Source organism: Pogoniulus pusillus, chromosome 24 (genome assembly GCF_015220805.1).
Source record: "Pogoniulus pusillus isolate bPogPus1 chromosome 24, bPogPus1.pri, whole genome shotgun sequence".
Taxonomy (NCBI): Eukaryota; Metazoa; Chordata; class Aves; order Piciformes; family Lybiidae; genus Pogoniulus; species Pogoniulus pusillus.
The window spans coordinates 4,452,288-4,478,430 of record NC_087287.1 but is presented as its reverse complement, the minus strand read 5'-3'; the positions used below and the strand labels follow the sequence as shown (position 1 = coordinate 4,478,430).

General features: G+C 54.7%; 1 protein-coding gene across 2 annotated transcripts in view; it reads right to left on the bottom strand.

The window, feature by feature from the left end:
• Nucleotides 1–7,458: 7,458 nt before the first annotated feature.
• CD151 (CD151 molecule (Raph blood group)) overlaps nt 7,459–26,143 on the bottom strand; it is a 39,360-nt gene continuing 20,675 nt past the window's right edge. For both annotated transcript variants that reach the window (XM_064163125.1, XM_064163126.1), the window contains exons 3-9: nt 24,404–24,499; nt 23,015–23,206; nt 16,859–16,933; nt 15,285–15,389; nt 14,184–14,339; nt 10,718–10,804; nt 7,459–9,993 (exon numbers count right to left, since the gene is read on the bottom strand). In XM_064163125.1, the coding sequence (XP_064019195.1) occupies nt 9,934–9,993; nt 10,718–10,804; nt 14,184–14,339; nt 15,285–15,389; nt 16,859–16,933; nt 23,015–23,206; nt 24,404–24,487 (759 nt within the window). In that variant the 5' untranslated portion in view covers nt 24,488–24,499 and the 3' untranslated portion in view covers nt 7,459–9,933. The remainder of the gene's footprint in view (nt 9,994–10,717; nt 10,805–14,183; nt 14,340–15,284; nt 15,390–16,858; nt 16,934–23,014; nt 23,207–24,403; nt 24,500–26,143) is intronic.

The window sequence follows — 26,143 nt, the reverse complement described above, 5'->3', positions numbered from 1 at the left end:
GTGCAAGGTCCTGCAGCTGGGGCAGGGCAATCCCCAGCACAGATCCAGGCTGGGGGAGGAGTGGCTGAGAGCAGCCTGCAGGAGAAGGCCTTGGGGGTGTCAGTTGGTGCCACAGTGGCCAGCAGCCAGCACTGGTGGCTGGCAGCCCAGAGCCAGCTGTGTGCTGGCTGCAGCCAGAGCAGGCAGAGCAGCAGCACAGGGAGGGGATTCTGCCCCTCCAATCTGCTCTGCTCAGCCCTCACCTGCAGCACTGCCTCCAGCTCTGGGAACCCAGCACAAGCAGCACCTGGAGCTGCTGCTGAGGCTCCAGAGGAGGCCATGAAAGTGATCAGAGGGCTGGAGAAGCTCCCCTGTGGGACCAAGCTGGGAGAATTGGGGCTGTGCAGCCTAGAGAAGAGAAGGCTGCAGGCAGAGCCAAGCCCCCAAGCCTCCTGCTTCCAAGGGAAGTGGAGAAGCAGAACTTCTCTAAAGGGCTTTACACATCCACACACAGCAGTGGAGCCACCAACTCTGGGGCTGCAGCTTCTACCAAAGGGGTTGGCTGCAATTCCACCCCCCCAAAAAAAGAGACCCAAGCCAGGCAGCTGAGTGCTGCTCTGAGCTGTAGGCCTCTGCTGGCAATGAGCTGTGCAGCTGAAGCAATTGCTGAGGTTGGCTTTTGAAAGGAGCAAGAGCAGCTTGAGCAGGAGATCTTCCTCCAGGAACCAGCCAGTAAATGAAAGCATTAAGTTAATAAGGGCTGGAGTACTTCAGATCGTTATGGAGATGCCTACAGCTCCACAGCTCCACAGCCTGATTTGGTTTTATTGCTGTTCTTGTTGAAACAGCTTGGAGGAAGTCCCCTCTGGATCCTGGCAGCACTAAACTCAGCCTAGACAAATGGCTGCTGTCCCACAGCCAGCCATGCTTTTAAAAGGCAAAAAACAACACTCCCCCAAACACCAAAATGACCTAGTAATTAAATTCCACTGATGAATAATTGCTTCTAATAAAGAGTAACCAAGGACATTGGCCTCAGCAGCTTCCATGGCACCCACCTGAGCTGCTACTGCACCAAGTGCCACCTCTGAGGTCCCTTCCACCTTGAGGCACCCTGTGATGCTGCAGCTCTTCCCTCCTTCCTGCTGCCCCCTCCTTGGCAGGTAAATGACCTCTGAGGTCCCTTCCACCTTGAGCCACTCTGTGATGCTGCAGCTCTTCCCTCCTTCCTGCTGCCCCCTCCTTGGCAGGTAAATGACCTCTGAGGTCCCTTCCACCTTGAGCCACCCTGTGATGCTGCAGCTCTTCCCTCCTTCCTGCTGCCCCCTCCTTGGCAGGTAAATGACCTCTGAGGTCCCTTCCACCTTGAGCCACTCTGTGATGCTGCAGCTCTTCCCTCCTTCCTGCTGCCCTCTCCTTGGCAGGTAAGTGACCTCTGAGGTCCCTTCCACCTTGAGCCACCCTGTGATGCTGCAGCTCTTCCCTCCTTCCTGCTGCCCCCTCCTTGGCAGGTAAATGACCTCTGAGGTCCCTTCCACCTTGAGCCACCCTGTGATGCTGCAGCTCTTCCCTCCTTCCTGCTGCCCTCTCCTTGGCAGGTAAATGACCTCTGAGGTCACTTCCACCTTGAGCCACCCTGTGATGCTGCAGCTCTTCCCTCCTTCCTGCTGCCCCCTCCTTGGCAGGTAAATGACCTCTGAGGTCCCTTCCACCTTGAGCCACTCTGTGATGCTGCAGCTCTTCCCTCCTTCCTGCTGCCCTCTCCTTGGCAGGTAAGTGACCTCTGAGGTCCCTTCCACCTTGAGCCACTCTGTGATGCTGCAGCTCTTCCCTCCTTCCTGTTGCCCCCTCCTTGGCAGAGCAGTCACTCTGCACAGGAGGTCACCTCAATCCCCCAGGCTTAAGCTGGTTATTTCCTTCTGCTTTATTCCACAAATATTCAGGTAACTGCAGAGGGGAGGGGAAAAAAAAACCCTTCAAACCACACAGAACAACCTTTGGATTTCAGCTGCTCATAAATGCAGCACAACAGCTGGAGGGGAAACAGTAAATAAGATATTGGAAGAGGAGTACAAGAGGCTGGGAGAAGAACCTGTGCCTCTGGATGTGCTGTTTGCAAGCGGAGGCAGGTAGCAGGCTGTGATATTAGTGTGTGGTATCGATTTGTTCTTAATCCAGAGCAATGCCCCTGTAATGAACTCTGCTGGGCCTTTAATGATTTGCTAGAGGAGGCTGCTGGGTGCCTGGCTCACAGCTGGGGCCAAAAATAGCAAAGCTCATAAGAAAATGTTATTGAGCAGCCTGAATTTCAATATCAGAGGGACTCTGCCCTACTCAAGGGCTTACCGGATACAAATGAGTTGCTTTGCAGCCTGGGACTCGAGCAGGGCTGCAGCCTGAGGGGTGCAGGCAGCAAGGGAGGCTGCTCCAGGGAGTAGCTCAGGTGCTCAGGAGGCTGGGTGGAAGCCAGCAGAGCGCTGAGGGGCTTTGGAGAGCTGCCTACTGTGGCTGCAGTGGGCAGATGGGGGCTGCACAGCACTAGGCAGGGAGAGCGTGGGGACAGGGCTGGGACCGGATGGGCTTTGGTTGGGACTGAGGCACATCTCTCACCCTGTTAGAAGAGATCAAGATGCACATTAGTTGGGGCTGTGGCTTTAGTAACCCCATCCAATGCCATTCAAAGAATGATTCATGTTGGAAAAGCCCTTTGAGATCATCCAGTCCAACCATCAACCCACCCCCAACCATGGCCACCAAACCATGGCCCCACTTTGCTGGAACACTTCCAGCCATGGGCACTCCACCACCTCCCTGGGCAGCCTGTGCCAAGCCCTCACCACTCTTGCAGCAAAGAAATTTGTCCTCCTCTCCACCCTAACCCTCTCCTGGCACAATTTCAGGCCAGTTCCTCTCCTTCTGTCACCTGATAGTAGGGAGCAGAGCCCAGCCCCTGCTCCCTGCAGCCTCTTCTCAGGGAGCTGCAGAGCCATGGCAATAGGGAACTGTAAAATACATTTGAATCCCCTCTGGGGTTTGGGTTGAAAAACCTACACAGGACACAGACTTCATAGACCACTTTGGGCTGGGAGGGACCTTAAAGATCCTCTAGCTCCAAGCTCCCTGCCATGGGCTGGGGATGTGCAGCCTGCAGCAGAGGAGGCTCAGGGCAGAGCTCATTGCCGTCTGCAGCTCCCTGAAGGGAGGCTGTAGCCAGGTGGGGTTGGGCTCTGCTGCCAGGCAGCCAGGGACAGAACAAGAGGACACAACCTCAAGCTGTGCCAGGGCAGGTTCAGGCTGGATATTAGGAGGAAGTTCTTCCCAGCAAGAGTGATTGGCATTGGAATGGGCTGCCCAGGGAGGTGGTGGAGTCCCCATCCCTGGAGGTGTTTAAAAGGAGGCTGGGTGAGGCACTTGGTGCCATGGGTTAGTTAATGAGGAGGTGTTGGCTGATAGGTTGGACTCCACAAGCTCAGAGGTCTTTTCCAACCTGATTAACTCTGTGATCTACCAGACCAACCTGCTCAAGGCCCTGCCCAGCCTAACCTTGAACAACACTTCCAGGCTTGACAGTTTTATTTACTGCCCTCATGTAGGGCTCCACTCCCGGCTCTGGGGCTCAGGATTGAAGGGTGGCAGCAGGGACAAAGCTCAGAAAGGTTCCTCTGGAATAACTGTGCCCCAGCTGCCAGCCCAGAGCCCAACCTGTGTGAATCATTCATGAGCCCACCCGTGGTGCAAGGAGGCACTCAGCATGGGGAAGAGCAGCCCAGCTTCAGGGGACTGCTATTAAGAACTGTCATGAAAGTCCTGGAGGAGAGCAGGGAAAGGAAGGAGAGAGGTGTTGGGGGGGGGAAGGAAATAAATTGGAACATTGATCACGTTTGTGGATCGATGGAGGAGGAGGGCTGGAAAATGAAGGACAAGCTGTGAATTAGCCTGGGACATCTTGGAGCTGGGCAGGGTTGAAATGGGACAAGATTTCATTTAGATAAAGAGAAAATAGTGCCCAGCAGTGCTCAGCGCTGAGCAGGAGCCACAGGCGAGGGAGGAGCTGCAAGGGCTGGGTGTGGAGGGACATTTGCAGCTGCTCCATCAGCCTGGGGGGCGCTGAGCTGACATCCCAGACTGGATTGGGTTGGAAGGAACCTTTCAAGCTCATCCACTTCAAGCCCCTGCACTCAGCAGGGACATCTGCAGCCAGAGCAGCCCCACACACTCTGACCTGCAGTGGTGCCAGCCATGGGGCAGCTTCCAACTCTCTGGGCAGCCTGGGCCAGGCTCTCCTCACCCCCAGGGTCAAACATTTCTCCCTTCACTCTCAATCTCCCTCTTGCAGTTCAAACCATCCTCCCTTGGCCAGGCACAACAGGCCCTGAGAAGAACTCTGTCCTCATCTTACTTATAGAGTAAGGGTCTAGAAGGCCAGCAGAAGGTCTTCTGGAGTCTTCTCTTCCCCTTGTCTTGGGTGCTATGGTCTCATAAACAGACACAACCTCACCCAGTACACCCCAGGAGCACATCTGTCTGCCCCACATCACTACCACAGCTGTGGTGCTGCCTCACCTTGCCACCACTGAGCACCCAGGGCTGTCTCCTTGGCACATGCCAACACGTCTGGGAAGGAGACTTGAGGAGATGCCTCTGCTCTGAGCCAAGGGCAGGTGAGGTCAAGCCCTCAGGCTCAGTCTTGCACGCTATGGGCTTGCTGCAGCACGAACTCCAGGCGTGCTGCCGGGGCTGGGAGGAGCAGCAGAACACCAGGGTGAGCTGTGCTGCACCTCTGGGGGCTTACCGACACCAGCGCCCTGCTGCACACACAGCCGAGCAGCTCCAATTAGTCCCCAGGAGAGGAGCTGAATCCACAGGCTCTGGGATGAGCCCAGACAGCCACCGAGTGGCCATGGCCCGGAGCTGCAGGCAGTAGTTCCAGCCTCCAGTGCCTTGGATCCAGCCCAGCCCTCTGCCAAAGCAGGGCACTCACAGCAGCTTGCCCAGCAGCACAGTGCCCAGGGGGGGTTGGAAGCTCTCCACACAAGCAGACTCCACAACCTCTCTGGGCAGCCTGCTCCAGGCCTCCAGCACCCTCACACCAAACTACTTTCCCCTGCTGCTCACAGGGAACCTCCTGGGTACCACTTCGTGCCCAGTGCCCCTTGAGCTGTCCCTGGGCACCACTGAGCAGAGGCTGGCCCCAGGCTCTTGCCCCCCACAGCTTTAGCTGTTGCTGAGCATTGCTCAGCTCTGCTCTGGGGCTGCTCTTCTGCAGGCTCTCAGCCCCAGGGCTCTCAGCCTTTGCTGCTCCCAGAGCTGCTCCAGGCCCCTCAGCAGCTTTGCAGCCTGCCCTGGGCTCTCTCCAGCAGTTCCCTGTCCCTCCTGAACTGGGGAGCCCAGAACTGGACCCAGGACTCCCGATGTGGCCTCAACAGAGCAGAGGAGGAGAACCTCACTTGGCTTGCTGGCCACACTCTTAATGCACCCCAGGACCCTATTTGCCTTCTTGGCTCCAAGAGTACATCACTGGCTCATGGTGACTGTCCCCCAGCACTGCCAGGTCCTTCTCCACAGAGCTGCTCTCCAGGAGGTCCCCCTCACCTGTCCTGCTGCAGGAGGTTGTTCCTTCCCAGGTGCAGGATCCACACTTACCCTTGTTGACCTTCACGAGGTTCCTCTCCCCCAGCTCTCAGCCTGTCCAGGTCTCACTGGATGGCAGCACAGCCTGACAAGGTGCCAACTACTCCTCCCAGTTTGGTGCTATCAGCAAGCTGGCAGAGGCTCCACTCTGTGCCTTCATCCAGGTCGTTGATGAAGCTGTCGAGTGAGATTGGACCCAGTCCTGACCCCAGAGAACTGTGAGGTACAAACTTCCAGCTATGCTCAGTGCATCTGCTCACAACCCTCTGAGCTGCAGTGGGGGGCAGAGGCAGTTCAGCTGTCCTAGGAGTTAGGATGGAAAAGGGAAGGATTTGTGCCTTTGGGAGGAGGACAAGGAGTGAGGGAGAGCACAGCAGAGCCCTGAGCCCATTCAGACCCTCAGCTGGTCCTCAGCTGCCCTGACTGGCAGCACTGGGTCAGCAAGGGGCATGTGCTACCTGATGACAAAGGCCCTGCCTCCATCTGCCTCCATGTTCATGATGAGGATCTGCAGCTTGTGGGACAAAGCTGAGAAGTCCCCAAGTGTTCCAGTGAGCCCAGTCAGGAGTGCCCCAGCCCCTGGAGCAGTGCTGGTGTGCACATCTCCATGCACAGAGCACCTACATCACCTGGCACTCTGAGGATCTGTGGTTCCAGATCTGAGCAGCCTGCAGCAGTCAGAGAGTCCAGAATGGTTTAGGTTGGAAGGGACCTCAAGGATCAGCCAGTTCCAATCCCTTGTCATAGGCAGGGACAGCTCTCACTAGAACAGGCTGCTCAAGGCCTCATCTAACCTGGCCTTGAACACCTCCAGGAAGCTTGTTGAGCACAGAATGTGATCAAAGATCACATTGGGTGCTTCTGTGCTTCACAACCTCCCTGGGCAACCTGTGCCAGGGTCTCACCACCTTCTTCCTAACATCCAGATTCAATCTCTCCTCTGCCACTTCAAACCCATTCCTCTTCCTAACATCCAGTTTCAATCTCACCTCTGCCACTTCAAACCCATTCCTCCTCCTCACCCTCTCACTACCAGACCTTGTCAATAGTCCCTCCCCAGCCCTCCTGTAGCCCCCTTCAGATACTGGAAGGCCACTCCAAGGTGTCCTCCAAGCCTTCTCTTCTCCAGGCTGCAGAGCTCCTACCCTTGTAGCCTGTCCTCAGAGCAGAGCTGCTGCAGCCCTCTGAGCGTCTTGATGGCTTCCTCTGGACTGGCTCCAACAGTTCCATGTCCTGCTTGTGCTGGGGGCTCCAGGCTGCAGAGCCCCATCTCTTGGAGCCTGTCCTCACAGCAGAGCTGCTGCAGCCCTCTGAGCATCTATCTTGATGGCCTCCTCTGGACTCCTCATGGCAGCAGAGCAGAAGCAGGCTGGCAGATCAGGGACACACAGCAGATTCTTCCTATTCTGAGGATGAAGGACAAAGGTTTTGAGCTGAGAGAGGGGAGATTAAGACTGGAGATGGGGAAGAAATTGTTGGCAGTGAGGGTGGTGAGACACTGGCACAGGCTGCCCAGGGAGGTTGTGGAGCACAGAAGCACAGAATGTGATCAAAGATCCCATTCTGTGCTTCTGTGCTCCACAGCCTCCCTGGAGGCATTCCAAGGCCAGGCTGGATGAGGCCTTGAGCAACCTATGCTGGTGAGAGGTGTCCCTGCCTATGGCAAGGGGTTGGCATTGAATGAGTTTTAAGTTCCCTTCCAACCCAACCCATTCTGTGATTCTTTTGCTTCCCTTCACAACCTGGTCCTTCAGAACAGCTTCTTTTGGAAGAAGCTCTGCAGCAGCAGCAGCAGGAGGATCTGAGGGATCCCTGGGACACTCTTTCAATTCTATCAGGCAGAGCAAGTACAGAATCTTCAGCTTTATTTTTCTATTGGCCAGCAACTTAAACTGGGTTAAAAAAAACCAACCAAACCCAAGGACAAAGCCATGAATATTATTACACAGAGAACAAAACAGTATAAAACAACTGATGGGACAGGAGCCAACTCTCTGGTGGGATCTGTGTTCTTCCTGGCCTCTCCCAGCCCTGGGGGATGTGTCTGAAGGGCAGGAGTGAAGGCACCTAGAGATAATTGCTTCAAGCCACATGCTCAACCTTTTCTTCTCAGTTAGTAGTCACTTAGGTGTCAGGAACTCGATTATAAGGCAAGGAATCATTCAGGGATTTCTCCTGTAGATCATTTTGCTTTCCCCTCTTTCCCTCTGCCCTGGAACAGATGCCACCCCCCATGGGTTCCTCCACCTCTCTCTCTCTCACACTCTGCATTAGTTAAGGATTATTTCATGAGGCTGCTGTTGAGGGAGGACAGTTCCAGGTTGACCTGCTCTGAATTTCCATTTGTCACCCCTTCAGCACCAGTCCAAGATTCCTGCTCTGTAAGACCTAAACCCCCCCACCAAGTGCTGCAAGACCCTTCAGAGATCTGGAGGACTTTGCTCCTGTTAGCTGTCTGCTGCCAGGGGACAGGGCTCAACTGGCACCACCAGAAGAGCAGGAGAAGGATCCAGTCTGTTTCTGAGAGGGCTTTTGTCCACTGCTCAGGAACACCACATCTCTTTCTGCTCCAGGACTGTAACAGGCACACCAGGAAGGGGAGAAGAACACCAGAGGCATACAAACCCTGTTGGCATCACGATGGTGCCAGGTCCACGGCAGTGGTGATGTCTGTGTCCTGTATGTATCCAGGACCCCAAAGCAGAGGGAAGATTTAATTAAAGCCTATTCAATTAACTCAGCACTACCAATCTGCCACTACACTGTGGGCAGCAACCTGTAAATGGGCTTCCAGGTGGCATTAAAGCCACAAACTGATTCGGGAGCTCTCAGGGGGCTGAGGAAACATCTGCAGAGATTTATTAAATGTCTGTACAGATTCATGAAACATCTGCACAGATTCACTAATCATCTGCATGGATTCACTAAACATCTGCATGGATTCACTAAACATCTGCATGGATTCACTAAACCTCTGAAGAGATTCATTAAACCTCTGCAAAGATTCATTAAACCTCTGCAGAGATTCACTAAACCTCTGCAGAGATTCACTAAACCTCTGCACGGATTCACTAAACATCTGCACAGATTCATTAAACCTCTGCAGAGATTCATTAAACCTCTGCAGAGATTCACTAAACCTCTGCAGAGATTCACTAAACCTCTGCATGGATTCATTAAACATCTGCACAGATTCATTAAACCTCTGCAGAGATTCACTAAACCTGTGCATGGATTCACTAAACCTGTGCATGGATTCACTAAACCTGTGCATGGATTCACTAAACCTGTGCAGAGAATCATTAAACATATGCACAGATTCATTAAACCTCTTCAGAGATTCACTTAACATCTGCATGGATTCACTGAACCTCTGCACGGATTCATTTCCTGCCCAAAAGGGACAAGCCTGGAGGGCTGAGTTGGAGAAATCAGGCTGAGAGCCTCTCTCAACCTCTAGCAGATCTGAGAAGGTAGGAGTGAAGGGGCCAAAGACACACCAGCTCCACAGGGCACTTCTTCATCAAACGTCAGCAGGGGATAGGGAGGAGGAAACCGAAGTCCTCTCTCTCCTGCTGGAGGCCACTCTACAGGACAGACGGGACCAAAAGAATGAGGAAGTAGTCCATCATCTCAGGCTCCAGAATCGCTGGGGGCAAAAAGGCCTCTGGTGGCTTCTAAGGGCACCGTGGTGGGGAGAAGCTTCAAGGAAGAGGAGGAAGGATGGCTGAGAAGTCCTAAGGCACCATCAGAGTCATGACAAGATTTCAACTGCACCAAGCTGCGCTTCCAGTCAGCAGGGAGAGTAGCTCCTGCTCCAAGGGACCTCTCAGGAGGAGAAGCGCTGCGCTGGGACACCGCTGCCTGCTTGGGAAGAGGGAGACAAATCTTGCACGGATGAGAGACTCAGCTCTGGCCCCAGCTCAGCGCAGAAGCATCATCTGTCCTCACAGCAAAGGCCTGGTGCTGCTGAAGCACTTCTCAGAGAGCAAACCAGGAGTCTTCTTGCGCCATCCTGACGTCTCCAACAGCTCAAGAGAAGCGGCCCTGGCTAAACGTTGCTGGGTGGTTACATCAAGGGACTGCTTTGCTAAAGCTTCTGGCAGGAGATCCACAGCTCTTGGGGTTACTGACAACGAAGAGGACCTGCTCCCCACAACCAGGAGGCTGGGACTTTCCTCCAGAGGGGCGGCTAAGGAGAGGCAGGGAATTGCAGAGCCAAGTCCTCGAGGGTTACAGACACTGCTGCGGTGGTGGAGAGTGGGCAGCTGGGCAGGTGCTAAGGGAAGCGGCGGAGGGGCAGCCACAGAGCTCCTGCTGCTCTTAATAGGGCTCTGCTTTTAGACTCCTGTACAAGCAGCAGGTAAAAATCATCCCAAAGATCTGCAGGGTGTGAAGAGGAGAGAAGCAGGCATGAAAAACCAGAGTGGATGCAGCAGCTTCCAACTAACAGGCTGAGCCCATCCTGAGCAGCAGCCAGCTCCCGCCTGGGGACAGTGCTCCGACTGCAATAATCTCTGCTAATCCTCTTAATTAATCACCAGCAGCTTCCCGGGGGGCGGGGGGGGGATTTTGGCTACTTGCCAGCACAAAGGGGATGATGAGGAACTGCCAGAGACTGGCAACTGGAAGAAAAGACTTTCCCCTCTAAAATGGGAGAGGGGTGGGCAACTCTCCCTTCTCTTCAGCTCCCTCTCCCACAGTGGGGTTCCTCAGCTGAGGGAGAACTTGGGGATGACTTCAAACCCCATGAAGTGGGGTAGGAAACTTCTCCAGAGCACATCCCCACAAGAGGTCTCTTGCAGGCTGCCAGATTGGCTGCGCTGGAACCTCCCAGCAGCCCTGCAGCAGAAGCCTCTTCCTCTGTCCCAAGCCATGCACTCCTTCACCACAAGCAAACTCCACAGATCAAGTGAAAACAAAAAAGCTTTTGCTTTGGAGCTGGTGAATCCTCAGGTCCTCAAAGAACCTGCTACCTTCTCCTTGCCAGGCAGGGAAGGGCCCAAAACATCGGATTATCTTTTATCCCCACCCCCCCAGGCTCTGGCTGCTCCTTTAGCTTTCTAACCCAGCGCCCCCCAAAGCTCCAGGCACCACTTTCTGTTACCTGCACACAGGCGATGCTGATCCCCACGGCCCCAATAATCTTCAGGTGCTCCTGAATGAAGTTCTCCAGCTTGGTGATGCAGCCACTCTGCAGGGAGCAAGGAGCACCATGGAATACAGAATCACAGAATCAATGGTCCAGGCCCAAGGGGACCTCTAGAAGTCATCCAACCCAGCCCCTGCTGCAGTCAGCAGGGACATCCCCTCCAGCCCAGGTCACCCAGGGCCCTGTCAAGCCTCACCTTGAATGTCTTCAGGGAAGGGGTCTCAACCACCTCCCTGGGCAACCTGTTCCAGTGCTCCCCCACCCTCGTGGTAAAGAATTTGTTCCTTACATCCAATCTGAATCTGCTCTTCTCAAGCTTGAACCCATTGCTCCTTGTCCTGTTCCTGCAGGCCTTTGTAAACAGCTTCTCTCCATCCATCCTGTAGGCCCCCTTCAGCTACTAGAAGGCTGCTATTAGGTGTCCCCAGAGCCACCTCCTCTCCAGACTGAACACCCCCAGCTCCCTCAGCCTGTCTTCATAGCAGAGCTGCTCCAATCCTCTGATCATCCTTGTGGCCCTCCTCTAGACCTACTCAATCAGTTCCATGTCATTCCTACAATGAGGGCTCCAGAACCAGATGCAGTACTGCAGGTGAGGTCTCACCAGAGCAGAGCAAAGTGGCAGAATCCCCTCTCTGGCTCTGCTGGCCACACTTTGCACCCCAGGATATGATTTGCCTTCTGGGCTGCAAACTCAACACTGTCTGCTCATGTCCAGCTTCTCATCCACCAGCACCCACAAGTCCCTTTCCACAGGGCTGCTCTCTGAATCATAGAACCAAGCAGGCTGGAAGAGAGCTCCAAGCTCAGCCAGTCCAACCTAGCACCCAGCCCTGCCCAACCAACCAGGCCATGGCACTAAGTGCCCCAGCCAGGCTTGGCTGCAACACCTCCAGGCACGGCCACTCCACCACCTCCCTGGGCAGCCCATTCCAATGCCAATCACTCTCTCTGACAACAACTTCCTAACAACATCCAGCCTAGACCTGCCCTGGCACAACTGGAAACTGTGTCCCCTTGTTTGTTACTGGGTGCTGCTGCAGAAGAACCCAACCCCACCTGGCTACAACCTCCCTTCAGGTAGCTGTAGCCAGCAATGAGGTCTGCCCTGAGCCCAAATGATCTGAAGTGCATCATGTTGGGGTTGGACCTACAGGCTCAGGACCATCCAACAAGCCCAGCTGGGCAGAAACACAGCGGGCAAGTCACACAGAGGGAGAGTGGCATTTTCCTCTGAGGCAGCCTGCATCACTGCCCAGCACTTGCCTGACTCCTGTCAGGCCAGGAGGCCAAAGAAATGTTGCTGAGCAGCTCCAGCAGCAGGATCTCCACCATGCCAAGGAGCCTTTTAAGAGTAAAATGCTGCCACTGCTATTTGTGACAGCAGTGAGACTGGCTGTGAACGTGGCAAGCCAGGCTCTGCCTGCCTCTGCCTCCCAGCTGCACCCCTGGCTGGCACTGTGACCCTTCCCTCCTACTTTAAGGACAAGGTTTTGTTGTCACACAGCAAAAATAAACCACTACAAACATCCTCTGGTGCTGTTTTATTTTGGGAAGAGCTCCTTTTAAAGACTTGAACCGTTTCAGCTGCTGAGGCAGGTTTTTCCCTGGTGACATTAAAGAGTTTCTTGTGAGTGCTACAGCAGTGCCCCAAGGGTTTTGGGGGCTGCAGAGAACACAGATGCCTTCAGAGAGGCAGGCAGAAGGGAGGAGAGAGAGCACACAGCCCTCCAGGGAGGGATGGCAAAGGCCTTGCTTTTCCCACGCTGGCATCAGGTTTTAGTCAGCCCCAGCTGCCCTGGTATGAAGCAGTTGCTCCTCTTTCCTCATCTGATGCTCTCCTAAGCTTTTCTTCCCCAACCCACTAAAAAAAAACAACTCTATGATCCCACCAAATCCTTTCTGAGCTCTGGAGACCTCATTTCATAGAATCATGGAATTGTTTTGGTTGGAAAAGACCTTGAAGTTCAAGTCCAACCACTAACCCAACATGACCAGGTCACCACTAAACCCACAGCTACACAGATTATCCATGGGGATGGGGGGTCCACCACTGCCCTGAGCAGCCCGAGACCTTTCCATTCCCTCTCCCTGCCAGGATCCCTGCTGGGATTTTCCAGGGGGATTTGAGCAGCTGGAAGCTAGGAGCTGGGGGAGGAACATCCCTCATGGTGCCAACCACTCTGCCCTTCACCTCCTGGACCTGGGGGAAGAGCATCCCTCATGGTGCCAACCACTCTGCCCTTCACCTCCTGGACCTGGGGGAGGAACATCCCTCATGGTGCCCACCCCCTTGCCCGTGTAGACCCAAACCTCCCCTCACAGAATCACAGACACAGCCACGTTGGCAAAGCCTCTCAGGATCACCAAGTCCAACCTAGAACCCCACTCTACAAGATTCACCTTAATCCCCCAAGCACTGCATCCAAACAACCTTAAACACACCCAGGGTGGGTGACTCCACCACCTCCCTGGGCAGTTCATTCCAGTCCCTGACCTCTCTCTCCTTGAAAAACTTCTTCCTAATGTCCAATCTAAACCTCCTCAGCTTGAGGCCATTCCCCCTTGTTCTGTCTCCAATTACCTGTGAGCAGAGCCCAGCAGCCTCTCCACAATGTCCCTTTAGGTAGCTGCAGACAGCAATGAGGTTCTCCCCTCAGCCTCCTCATCTTCAAACTAACCATCCCCAGCTCCCTCAGTTGTTCCCCATCAGATTTATTCTCTAGGCCCTTCCCCAGCTTGTCCATTCCTCTTCTGCAGAGTCAGCCCAACACAGCTGGCAGCCTCAAGAGCCCCTCTGGCTGAATCACAGTTCTGTCAGGGTTGGAAGGGACCTCGAGGATCATCCAGTTCCAACTCCCTGCCATAGGCAGGGACACCTCCCAGCAGCCCAGGTTGCTCAAGGCCTCATCCAGTCCAGCCTTGAACACCTCCAGGGAGAGGGCAGCAATTAGAGGCAGGAATTCTGCTTTCTAAAGAATCCTGCCGCCAGCTTGCAACAATAACCCAGCACAGAATCACAGAATTAACCAGCTGGAAAAGACCTTTGAGATCATCGAGTCCAACCTAGCACCTAACACCTTCTCATTAACTACTCCATAGCATTAAGTGCCTCATCCAGCCTCCTTTTAAACACTTCCAGGCATGGTGACTCCACTACCATCCTGGGCAGCCCATTCCAATGCCAATAACTCTCTCTGCCAACAACTTCCTAACAACATCCAGCCTGAATCTGCCCTGGCACAACATGAGACTGTGTCCTCTTACTCTGTCCCTGAGTGCTTGGGAGCAGAGCCCAACCCCACCTGGCTACAATCTCCCTTCGGGTAGTTGTAGAGAGCAACAAGATCTCTTTGTTCTCAGCCCCACAGCTCCTCCCTGCCCTTGGCTCAGGTAGCACTGGAGCTCTGCTGCCCCTTACCTCCTTGTAGATGTTGGAGGGGTGGTCCCTGCGGCCGCACAGGTCCGTGATGGTCTTGCAGCAGCTGTCTGGCACCTTGCGCCCGCTGGCCTCTGCCGACCTGATCCATTTGCTGTCAGCCCAGTCCGTGTAGTTGTTGCTCCCACAGCACTTGAACTGGTGGCACACATGGCACAGGCTCAGCCTTCCAGCCCTGCAGCCTCCATCTTCCCTCCCCAGCCTCCCACATCAGGCCCTGGCCTTCACTCTCCTCCACAGATGAGCTCCAGGTATCACAGACTCATAGCAGGACTTGGGCTGGAAGAGACCTTAAAGTTCAGTCAGCTCCAACCCCCTGCCATGGGCAGGGACATCTCCCACCAGCACAGGTTGCTCAAGGCACTCATAGCATGAGTTGGGTTGGAAGGGATCTGGAAGATCATCTAGTGCCAAGCCCCCTGCCATGGGCATGGACACCTCCCACCAGCACAGGTTGCTCAAGGCACTCATAGAATGAGTTGGGTTGGAAGGGACCTGGAAGATCATCTAGTGCCAAGCCCCCTGCAATGGGGTCTACCCATTGCAGGGGGCTTGGCACTAGATAATCTTCAATCTTGCCCTAGCCTAGGTTGCTCAGGGCCTCATCCAGCCTGGCCTTGAACACTGCCAGCCTTGGAGTCTCCACAACCTCAGCTTCCTGGCTTTGGCTTTAGGGGCTCTTTTGGGGAGACTTCCAGCCAAACCCTTTGTTAGAAGCTGTAGCCCAAGTGCTGGTGGCTCCATTGCTGAGTGTAGATGTCTAAAGTCCCTTAGAGAAGGTCTGCTTTTCCACTTCCTTTAGAAGCAGGAAGCTTGTGGGCTTGGCCAAAGCCCAACACTGTGTTCATAGACACATGGAATGGGCTGGGTTGGAAGTGACCTTAAAGCTCATCCAGTGCCAACTCCCTTCTATGGGACATCTCCCACCAGCCCAGTTTGCTCAAGGCCTCATCCAACCTGGCCTTGAACACCTCCAGGAAGGGGACATCCAAGATCTCTATGTTGGTTGTCAAGAGTCTTCTGTGTGCTTGATTTTAAGCCCTGCAACTTGCCCTCCCTCCCCTTGCCTCCAGGGATCCTCACCTCCTGCTGCAGCTTGTCCACGGCGCTGGTAACGCTCTCCTCTCCCTCCTTCCTGTACTTCTGGGTCATGGTGGCCTTCAGATTCTGCTTCAGCTCCATGCTCAGCTGGACAGGAGAGACAAGTGGGATAAAAACCAGAAGGGGAACTCCCTCCTGGTAGCAGCCCGGAGCCCTGCAGACATTTCACTGCCTCAGCTCCAAGAGGAAAGCTATGCAGCTGAACTGTCCTTCTAAACCATCCTCCCAGGCTGGCCCAGACAGTCTCACTTCCAGCTCCTTGTGCTTTAGCAACTGGCAGCAGGTTCCCTAGGACCACATTTCAGCCTGTGGACACCATCATGTGGGTCCTCACCTCCAGAAAGAGTGCCAAGGCATGCCAGCATCAGAGAGAACATAAAACTATGCCTGCTGAAGCAGGCCTGTGAGACCAGGAGTGGTTTTTAACCTCTTAAGCCCAACTGGTCCAAGGAGAAGGAAGAAGGAAATCCTGGACTGAAGCCACATGGTTGAACACCTCCTGGATCAGCAGGAGAAGCAATTAAGTGTGTGATTGCACAAGGCCTCTCTTGGGAAGGGTGACAGAGGGACAAATCCTGCAAGTACAGAACTCCTGCAAGCATCCTTATTGCCCACCGCTAACGCCAGGTGATTGGATGCCAACACTTCTTCCTCTGAAGGCTCTTTCAACCTGCCTCAATTCTTCTCACCCACTCAGGAAATAGCCAAAAAGTGCTAAGAGGACCCTGGTTCACACAGCAACACTGCTCCAGTGCCCCACCTGTGGCACTCTAAGCTTCCCACAGCAATAATGGACACCAACCGGCACTTGAGATGGGGTCAGAGACTGGCACAGGAAGGTGCACAGAGGAGAGGCACAGGAAGTTGCTGAGCAGCCTCCCTGGAGCGCTGTTAAAAGAGTGAAGAATTCAAGGTCCTCTGTGCAAACAGGAGAGTGAGGACAGACCTGTGGAAAGGTGACCACGACCAAGCTTCCAGACTCACACAGTGCCAGCTTGGAAGGAAACCCAAGGGTCATCTGCTCCAACCTCTCTAGGTGGTGGTGGAGTTGGAAGGAGTTGCCCAGCAGCCTGCCAGGCTGAGCCTTCAACCTGCCCAGTGCAGGGCACTGCACTGCTGCCCTAGGGAGATGATTCCAGTGTCCAGCTGTGCTCATGGCAAACATTTTCTTCTGGGGCCCAGTGGGAATGGCCCCAGCAGTGACTTGTCCCCATCCCCCCTTGTCTCCTCCATGGGACTCCTTGCTATAAGGGAGTCCCCACCCTCCTTTTAGTCACCATCCTTTATGCCCTGATCCATGGCAATAAGATCTGCCTTGAGACTTCTATTCTTCAGGATGCACAAACCCAGCTCTCAGGCTTTCCTCACATGGCAGAGAGCTTCCAGGCCTCTGATCATTCTTCTGGCCCTTCTCTGGCCACTTTCCAGCCTGTTCACAGCTGTTTTTTTGTACAGCAGGGACTAAAACTGAGGAACTTGGGTTTCCAAGCCTCCAAGCCTATTTCTGGCTGCTTTGTCTCCCTGCTTTGAGTCTCTAAGGGCTGATGTCCACTCACCTGCTGGTAGTAGATATAGGCCAGGATTCCAGCAATGATCTCCAGGAGGAAGATGCACAGCAGCAATATGAAGTACTGCAAAAGAAAGGGGAGAGCAGGTCATGAATACAGGTTGCAAAGAGCTGCTGGGAGGCAGCTTTGTTTTCATCCATGCTTTGCTGCAGCAGTGCCCAAAGGCAAGGGCTGGGATTGGGAGAGGGTAGGAAAAGAGCAATCCCACAGGTTAAAACAAACCAATCAACACTTGGGTTTGATGTCATTTAGGGCACTTCACCAGGTTATTGAGGAGTATGTTCTCATGATGAGTCAAGAGAGCAGTCAAGGCTCCACTTCTCCAAGGACAGAGCAGGGCAGCCAAGCATCAACCACAGCCTGCTGTGACCAGCGACTCTGTGGGGCTCGGTCACAGGCTGAAGGGCACGACTGAGGTGGATGGACTCAGGCCTGTGTGACTCTGTGCTGCTAAACTAGGATCTGGAGGGCTTTGAGAGTATCCCAGCACCAAGTCAGAAGAGCTCTGAGAACACCAAGGTGAGTGGTGCAGTTGATAAGACTGAGGGACAGGATGGTGCCATCCAGAGGTACCTGGACAGGTTGGAGAGCTGAGCCCAGCTGAACCTCAAGAGGTTCAATAAGGCAAAGTGCAAGGTCCTGCAGCTGTGTTGGGACAGTCCTCAATATCAGTACAGGCTGGGAGTGAGGAGGCTGAGAGCAGCCCTGCAGGGAGGGACTTGGGGGTGCTGGTGGGGGAGAAGCTGGTGAGGAGCCAGCACTGGGCACTGGCAGCCCAGAAGGCCAGGGGCAGCCTGGGCTATATCCAAAGCAGATCCAAGAGGTGATTCTGCCTCCCCTGCCCTGCTCCATTGAGACCTCACCTGCAGTGCTGGGTCCAGCTCTGGTGTCCCCAGCACAATCATGGAATCACAGAATGGGTTAGGTTGGAAGGGACCTCAAAACTCAGCCAGTTCCAACCCCCTGCCATAGGCAGGGACACCTCCCACTAGAACAGGTTGCTCAAGGCCTCATCCAACCTGGCCTTGAACACCTTCAGGGAGGCTGTGGAGCACAGAATCACCCAATGTGACATTAAGCCAAGGGACAAAGCAAATGGCTCTCTACAAGTGCAGCTGCACATCAAACCATCTTTCCCTGGGAGAAAGGATGGCAGTGAAGACCTGGGCACAGCAAGCTGGCCTGTACTGCACCAGAGTTATGCTCCCACTCTGCATGCCTCTTCACCAGGTACTTCCAAGCCCTTCTGGAGGAGTAAAACATCACAGACACAGTTGCCAGGCTCCCCCTCGGGCCCTGCTAGGGCTCAGCAGCTGGGAGGAGGGCCAGATGGGTTTTCTCTGCAGACAAGCTCCCCATCTGAGCACACAATCTCAGGCTTTCACCACCCAGCCCCAGGGTGACCCTCTCTGCAGAGGCCTGTACAAGGTACCCATTCATACCAGGGCCATGAGTCACCCAGGGAGAGCAGGGAGCTAAAGGCTGCTCCCAGGAGGTTGGAAGGGGGGAAGAAAGGCTTGGCATGGCTGGAGACAAAGGTTGGCTTTCTTTTGGTGGGACCCAGTCCTGCCCTAGCTGCCCTGACATCATTGCTCAGCCAAGGATGGGGGCAGGATATGAGAAAAGGAGGTCTCATAGGTCTTGTGAGGAGCAGCTGAGGGAACTGGGGTTGTTCAGCTTGGAGAACAGGAGGCTGAGAAGGGACTTCATTGCTCTCTACAGCTGAAAGGTCTTTCTCTTCTCCCTAGTAACAAGTGAGAGGACAAGAAAAATGGCCTCTTGGTTTAGGCTGGACATGAGAAGAAACTTCTTCCCTGCAACAGTTCTCAACACTGGCACAGGCTGCCCAGGGAGGTGGCTGAATGCCCATCCCTGCAGGTGTTTCAAAGAGGTAGAGATGTGGTGCTGAGGGACATGGCAGTGTTAGAGAATGCTTGGACTGGATGATCTGAAAGGAAGGCTGTAGCCAGGTGGGGTTGGGCTCTTCTTCCAGCAGCACCCAGCACCAGAACAAGGGGACACAGTCTCAAACTGTGCCAGGGCAGGTCTAGGCTGGATGTTGTTAGGAAGTTGTTGGCAGAGAGAGTGATTGGCATTGGAATGGGCTGCCCAGGGAGGTGGTGGAGTGGCCGTGCCTGGAGGTGTTGAAGCAAAGCCTGGATGAGGCACTTAGTGCCATGGTCTGGTTGCTAGATTGGGTTGGCTGAGCTTGGAGGTCTCCTCCAACCTGCTTGATTCTGTGATTCTATGAGAGGGCTTTGCCAAACAAAACATCTCCTGTGATGCCAGGAGGGTGGCAGGGTGCTGAGAGTAACCAATGAAGTGAAAAGCTTTGTTTGCTTCTCCCTGTGCTGTGTCATCATGTCAGAGGCATTCAGCTAGAGCTGAGAGGTGCCATGGTGGACAGAAACAAGCATGTATCCAGCAGATCTTAAAAGCCTTGGAGTCACAAGGCCCTTGTGAACCTCTGAAATGATTTTAGTGCATCTGCCACCCAGGAACCCAAACCTGCAGCATCATCCTTCTCTCTGGGCCAATCCCAGGGATCCTGCTGCTGGAGGGAAGCAGCAGCTTGCACCCTGGACACACACAAAGAGCACAGGGCTGCTCTCCTGGCTCTTCAGCAGCAGTTGCAAGGCTTTCTTGCTCACATGGAGCTGCAGGGAGCTCACAGAATGGCAGGGGCTGGAATGTGCTGTGGCCATTTCCTCCTTAGGAATAAAGAGAGCTTTTCAGGGAGAAAAGCTGTCCTGACACACAGTCCCTGCCTTCTGGTCAGCAACAGCCTCTTTCCAGCTCCAGGTGGCTCTATGGCTGCTATTAAACTCACCTCTCTGTCCATAAAGCTGCAGAGACACCAGGTCCAGCCATAAGAAGGACCTTACACTATGTCCCTCTAAGAGTTGTGGCTCCCTAGGCCAGAACAATCAACATCATAGAAACACAGAATCACAGAATGGTGGAAGGGACCTCCAGAGGTCATTCAGTCCAACCCCACTGCCAGAGCAGGAGCACCCAGGGCAGGGCACACAGAAACACAGCCAGATGGCTTTGGAAAGTCTCCAGAGAAGGAGACTCCACAGCCTCTCTGGGCAGCCTGCTCCAGGGCTCTGCCATTCTTAAAGTAGAGAAGTTCTATCTCTTGGAACTTCCTATGTCCAAGTTTGTGCCCACTGACCTGGGGACTACTGAGACAAGTCTGTCCCCATCCTCCTGACACAGACTGCATTGGGTTAGAAGGGACCTTCAAAGGTCATCTTGTCCAATCCAAGCTTGTCTGCTCCCAAGAAGCTGCAGGGCAGCAGGGACATTCAGATCTTCCTGACTCCAGCAGGAAAACAAACTCAAACCCAGCCATGCCTGTTAGAGCTGGCACCCAAAGCTGGCAGCAACTAAGTTTTCAAGGCCCCAGGGAGGCACTGGGGACAGCAGAGTGCTGCTCTCAATGCTCCCTTCCACACCCACAGGGGTGTCTGCTACAGAGACCTCACCTGCAGCACTGCCTCCACTTCTGGGGAACGCAGCACAAGAAGCACCTGGAGCTGCTGGAGAGGCTCCAGAGGAGCCCACAAAGATGCTCAGAGGGATGGAGAGCCTCTGCTGTAGGGATAGACTGGGAGAGTTGGGGCTGTGCAGCCTGGAGAAGAGAAGGCTGCAGGCAGAGCTCAGAGCAGCCTTCCAATATCTGAAAGGTTCCAGGAGAGCTGAGGAGGGACTTTGGAGAAGGGCTGGGAGTGCCAGGATGAGGGACAATGGCTTTGAGCTGGGAGAGGGGAGATTGAGAGTGGAAAGGAGGAAGAAATTGTTGGCAGTGAGGGTGGGAAGAGACTGGCACAGGCTGCCCAGGGAGGTTGTGGATGCTTCCTGCCTGGAGGTGTTCAAGGCCAGGTTGGCTGAGGCCTTGAGCAACCTGGACTGGTGGGAGGTGTCCCTGCCCATGGCAGGAGGCTGGAACTAGAAGAGCTCTAAGGTCCCTTCCTCTCCAACAGTGGCTGTGAAGCTGCCAGGATGACTGTCTGAGCTCAGAGCTGGCAAAGGCCCTCAGCCAGGCTCAGGCAGCCCTGGCAAGCACAGCTCTGTCTCCTGTGCAGATTACTCACCAGCAACCACAGCAGAGCACAAGCAAGCAGAGACAATAGGCCTGTCACAGCCAGGGGTGAGGAGACAGAGGCCCCTTTTGTTCCCAAGGGAAAATCAGTCTTTTGCTGTGGCAGAATAACAAAGAGAACCCCATCGGATTTTCATCTAGAGCTTTTGGCTGAGGAAAAAGGCCAAGGGAGATCTTTCTGGCACGGAGATCAAGGCCAAACTGGACCACTACAGATCAGGAGCCTAATGAGCAAGCACCAGCAATCCTCTGTGCTTTCTTTTCCTTTCCTGGCCCTACTCTGCCTCTCACCAGGAATTCTAAGCATGAGGCCTGCCCCTGACTCCTGTTTCTGCTCCTCCATCCAAACAAGAGGGCAAAGGAGACGGTCAGGTGGGTGAGGGTTTGCAAAGGAGAGCTGCTGGAGTATCCTCCTCTGCAACTGGAGAAGCAAGCAGCCACTGGTTGCATTTCAGTCACTGCTCTCAGCACTGCAGCCCAAAAAGCAAAAGTGCCTGGTGCCACACTCCAGCCTGGCAGGGAGATGTGAGAGGGAGGAAGGGAGCAGAACAGAAACCCCAAGCCTGGGGAAAAACTTTGGTGCAGGTGGGTGAGCAGGGAGCTCAGGAAGTCACACAGGGAAAGGTGCAACAGAAGCAGAAGACTATCAAAGCTGTGGCTTCTTGTTGTTGTTGGAAGCAAACTCAACTAACTCTTTAGTAACTGAAGAAAGCAGCAACTGGAAGGCTTCTGATGTTTGACAAGCAAGGGAAAAAGCTTCTTAATTGCACTGGAGCACACTGTCATTAAAAGCCAGTTGGGTTCCAGTCTCCCCTCTTTCACTGACTCACAGATGGCATCTGGTCGGAAGGGACCCTCCAAGGGCATCTTGTGCAATCCCCCTGCACCCAGCAGGGACCCCTCCAGCCAGAGCAGGCTGCACAGGCACACAGCAAGGCTCAGCTCCAATGGCTCCAGGGATGGGGCCTCAAGCACAGCCCTGGGCAGCCTGGGCCAGCCTCTGCCCACCCTCACTCTGCACAGCTTCCTCCTCAGCTCCAACCTAACTCTACCCTGTTCCACTTCCAAACCATTGCCCTCATCCTGGCACTCCCAGACCTTCTCCAAAGTCCCTCCCCAGCTCTCCTGGAGCCCCTTCAGCTACTGGAAGGCTGCTCTGAGCTCTGTCTGCAGCCTTCTCTTCTCCAGGCTGCACAGCCCCAACTCTCCCAGCCTGGTCCCAGAGCAGAGCTTCTCCATCCCTCTGAGCATCTTTGTGGGCTCCTCTGGAGCCTCTCCAGCAGGTCCATGTCCTTCTTGTGTTAGGGCACAACAGCTGGACACAGCAGGGCAGGTGAGGCCAGGGGCAGAAGGGCAGGATCCTGTCTCTCCATCTCTGCCCACACTGCCTTGAATACAGCCCAGGCTGCCCTTGGCCTTCTGGGCTGCCAGTGCCCAGTGCTGGCTCCTCACCAGCTTCTCCCCCACCAGCACCCCCAAGTCCTTCCCTGCAGGGCTGCTCTCAGCCTCCTCACTCCCAGCCTGTACTGATATTGAGGACTGTCCCAACACAGCTGCAGGACCTTGCACTTCGCCTTGGTGAACCTCTTGAGGTTCAGCTGGGTTCAGCTCTCCAACCTGTCCAGGTCCCTCTGGATGTGAACCACACCACTCCACTCAGCTTGGTAGCATATTCCTCCCTCTTCCCATTTTCCAGAAGAGAAGAGGGAGTGGGCAGGGAAGAAGGAAGAGCCAAAAGCCAGGAGATTTTGGGTTGAACAGTTTCAGAGTTTCTGTCACACTAAGCACAGTCCTCATGACCATGTTTTGTACCTCTGACCCACAGTGAGCACATCCTTTGGGTGAAGGTGAAGCTGTCCCCAGCACAAGGACAGCATTGCTGCTAGGAGCTACAGGCTTTAGAGGTCTTAGCTCTAGGAGAAACAAGGCTGGGACAGAACACAAACCAAGATGCTTCCTTCCCTCCTAGCATGGCTGAAGGAAAACTAGAGGCAGATCTGCCCTCCCCTAGACCAGACCAAGCAAGCCAAACTTACCACTCTCAGCAGATTGCGACGCTCTTTGAAGGTGGCACAGCAGCCCAGGATGCCAGTAACCATGACAACCACCCCAGCCACCACCAGAATGTAAGCAGTGGCTGAATAGGTGCTGGAGGAGAGCAGGCTGATGTAGTCACTCTTCTCAGCCAGGGTCCAGGTGCCCACTGCCATCACAGCGCCACCAGCCAGCTGGGAAGGGAGAGAAGCAAGCAAATGAAGGTTATCTGCTGAAAGAACAGCCTCAGCTCCCAGAGCAGCTGCACTGGTGCCAGGGTGTACCAAGAGAAGCCAGAGGGTGACCCACACTAAAGGAAGGACTGTCAGAGGGTCTTGGTGAGAGCAGGAGCAGGCTCCTGTGCACTGGGAGGGGCTGAGCTTCAAGGCAGGCAGCATAGCAGCTCCAAGAAGAGAGCTCCAAGCTCAGCCAACCCAATCTAGCAACCAGACCATGGCACTCAGTGCCCCAGCCAGGCTTGGCTGCAACACCTCCAGCCACAGCCACTCCACCACCTCCCTGGGCAGCCCATTCCAATGCCAATCACTCTCTCTGCCAACAGCTTCCTAACAACATCCAGCCTAGACCTGCCCTGCCACAGCTTGAGGCTGTGTCCCCTTCTTCTGCTGCTGGCTGCCTGGCAGCAGAGCCCAACCCCACCTGGCTACAGCCTCCCTGCAGGCAGCTGCAGGCAGCAATGAGCTCTGCCCTGAGCCTCCTCTGCTGCAGGCTGCACACCCCCAGCTCCCTCAGCCTCTCCTCACAGGGCTCTGCTCCAGGCCCCTCCCCAGCCTTGCTGCCCTTCTCTCAACACCTTCCAGCACCTCAACATCTCTCTGCAATTCAGCAGCCCAGAACTGGACACAGCACTCAAGGGGTGGCCTGAGCAGTGCTGAGCACAGGGGCACAAGAACCTCCCTTGTCCTGCTGGCCACACTGTTTCTGAGCCAGCCCAGGATGCCATTGGCTCTGCTGCCCACCTGGGCACACTGCTGCCTCATGTTCAGCCTCTATCTGTGCAGAGCAATCTTTGGGCAGAGCTTTCCCAAGGAGCCACATCCACACTGTGAATCCTTGCTCTGTCCCATTCCACTGCCAGGACTCACTCTGCTATTTTCAGAGAAGGACTGGGAGGAAAGTAGAGTCCTCAGGCTCCCTGAAAAAGCAAACCAGGTGTACACACAGAGGCTGATTTCAGCTCCCTGTGATCTTCTAGATTTGGCAACATGACCTAGAAATGGCCAAAGCCTGCAGTGTGACCTCCTAACTTCTCCAGCCAAGGCAGACAGCCCAAGGCATGGGACTGCACCCACAGGCTGAAATCTGGGCCCTACCCAACATCAAGCCAAAGATCACCCAAACTGCCTCTCAGAGAGGCTGGAGCTTCTTACCCAGAAAAAGAAGTTGAAGATGAAGAGCAGATACTTGAGGCAGATGGTCCCACATGTCTCCTTCTTCTCCGCGTACTCGCGCATCTCGGCAGGCGCCTGCACGGACAACAGAAGAGCTTGAGGCAGTCCCCAGTGAACCTCTTCTCCCCAGGGCCACCACTGCCACTCACCTCCTGCAGAGGGCTCCTGAAGGAAGCCACCCAAATGACCTCAGGGATGCCAGGGCACTTCTTGTGTAGTGAAGACACTGGCACAGGTTGCCCAGGGTGGCTGTGGCTGCCTCCTGCCTGGAGGTGTTCCAGGCCAGGCTGGATGAGGCCTTGAGCAACCTGGGCTGGTGGGAGGTGTCCCTGCCCTTGGCACAGGGTTGGCACAGGATAAGCTTTAAGGTCCTTCCAAGCCAAACCATTCCATGCCTCTATGAACACAGTGCTGGCTTGTGGCACAGATAAGCCTCCTGTTTCCAAAGTGGAGAAGCACCTGGAGCTGCTGGAGAGGCTCCAGAGGAGGCCATGAAAGTGATCAGAGGGCTGGAGAAGCTCCCCTGTGGGACCAAGCTGGGAGAACTGGGACTGTGCAGCCTGGAGAAGGCTGCAGGCAGAGCCAAGTCCCCAAGCCTCCTGCTTCCAAGGGAAGTGGAGAAGCAGAACTTCTCTAAAGGGCATTACACATCCACACACAGCAGTGGAGCCACCAACTCTGGGGCTGCAGCTTCTACCAAAGGGGTTGGCTGCAATTCCATCCTCCTAAAAAACCCCAAGCAGGCAGCTGAGTGCTGCTCTGAGCTGTAGGCCTCTGCTGGCAATGAGCTGTGCAGCTGAAGCAATTGCTGAGGTTGGCTTTTGAAAGGAGCAAGAGCAGCTTCATTCTGTGATTCTGTGATCCACAACCTTGCAGGAGGTGTTCAAGGCTGGATGAGGCCTGAGCAACCTGGGCTGGTGGGAGGTGTCCCTGCCTATGTCAGGGGGTTGGCACTGGATGAGCTTTAATGTCCCTTCCAATCCAACCCCTTTGTGACTTTGATTCCTCTGGGCTCCCACTGCAGCTACACAGACTCACCTCTCTCAGCACAGGGGGCAAGTGATGGGCAGCCAGAGCCAGGCTGCACACCCAGTGGCTCTCAGGTTAGCTTGGTGATTATTGCCTTGCCTTTGGAGCCAGATGAGCCCAGGCTGGGCAGGGCAGCTGTCCATTCTGTACCATGACTGCATTATACTTGCAAGGAACTGGTTCCTTTTGCTTTTGCCATGCCAGCCAGGCCTGGGTGTTAGAAACTCAGAACTGAAGCTAACAAAGGACAGTCTTGTGAGCAGGGCCTGTTGTGCCAGGCCAAGGGGGGTGGTTTGAACTGCAAGAGGGAGACTGAGAGTGGAGAGAAGAGAAAAATGTTTGGCCCTGAGGGTGTGCAGAACCTGGCCCAGGCTGTCCAGAAAGACCCTCAAATTGCCCCAGGGCAGGTTTAGGTTGGACATGAAGAACAATTTCTTCCCCCAAAGGGTTGTCCAGCCCTGGAACAGGCTGCCCAGGCCAGCGGTGGAGTCCCCATCCATGAGGGTGTGGTGCTGAGGGGCATGGTTTAGTGATGCCCTGGCAGTGCTGGGCTAAGGATTGGACTGGATGATCTTAAAGGTTCTTCCAAACAAAACTATACTGCTCAGTCCCTTACAGCACTGCAAGGCCACCAGGTCTCCTGCACCCTTCTCCTCCCCAGGCTGACCAAGCCCAACTCTCTCAGCCTGG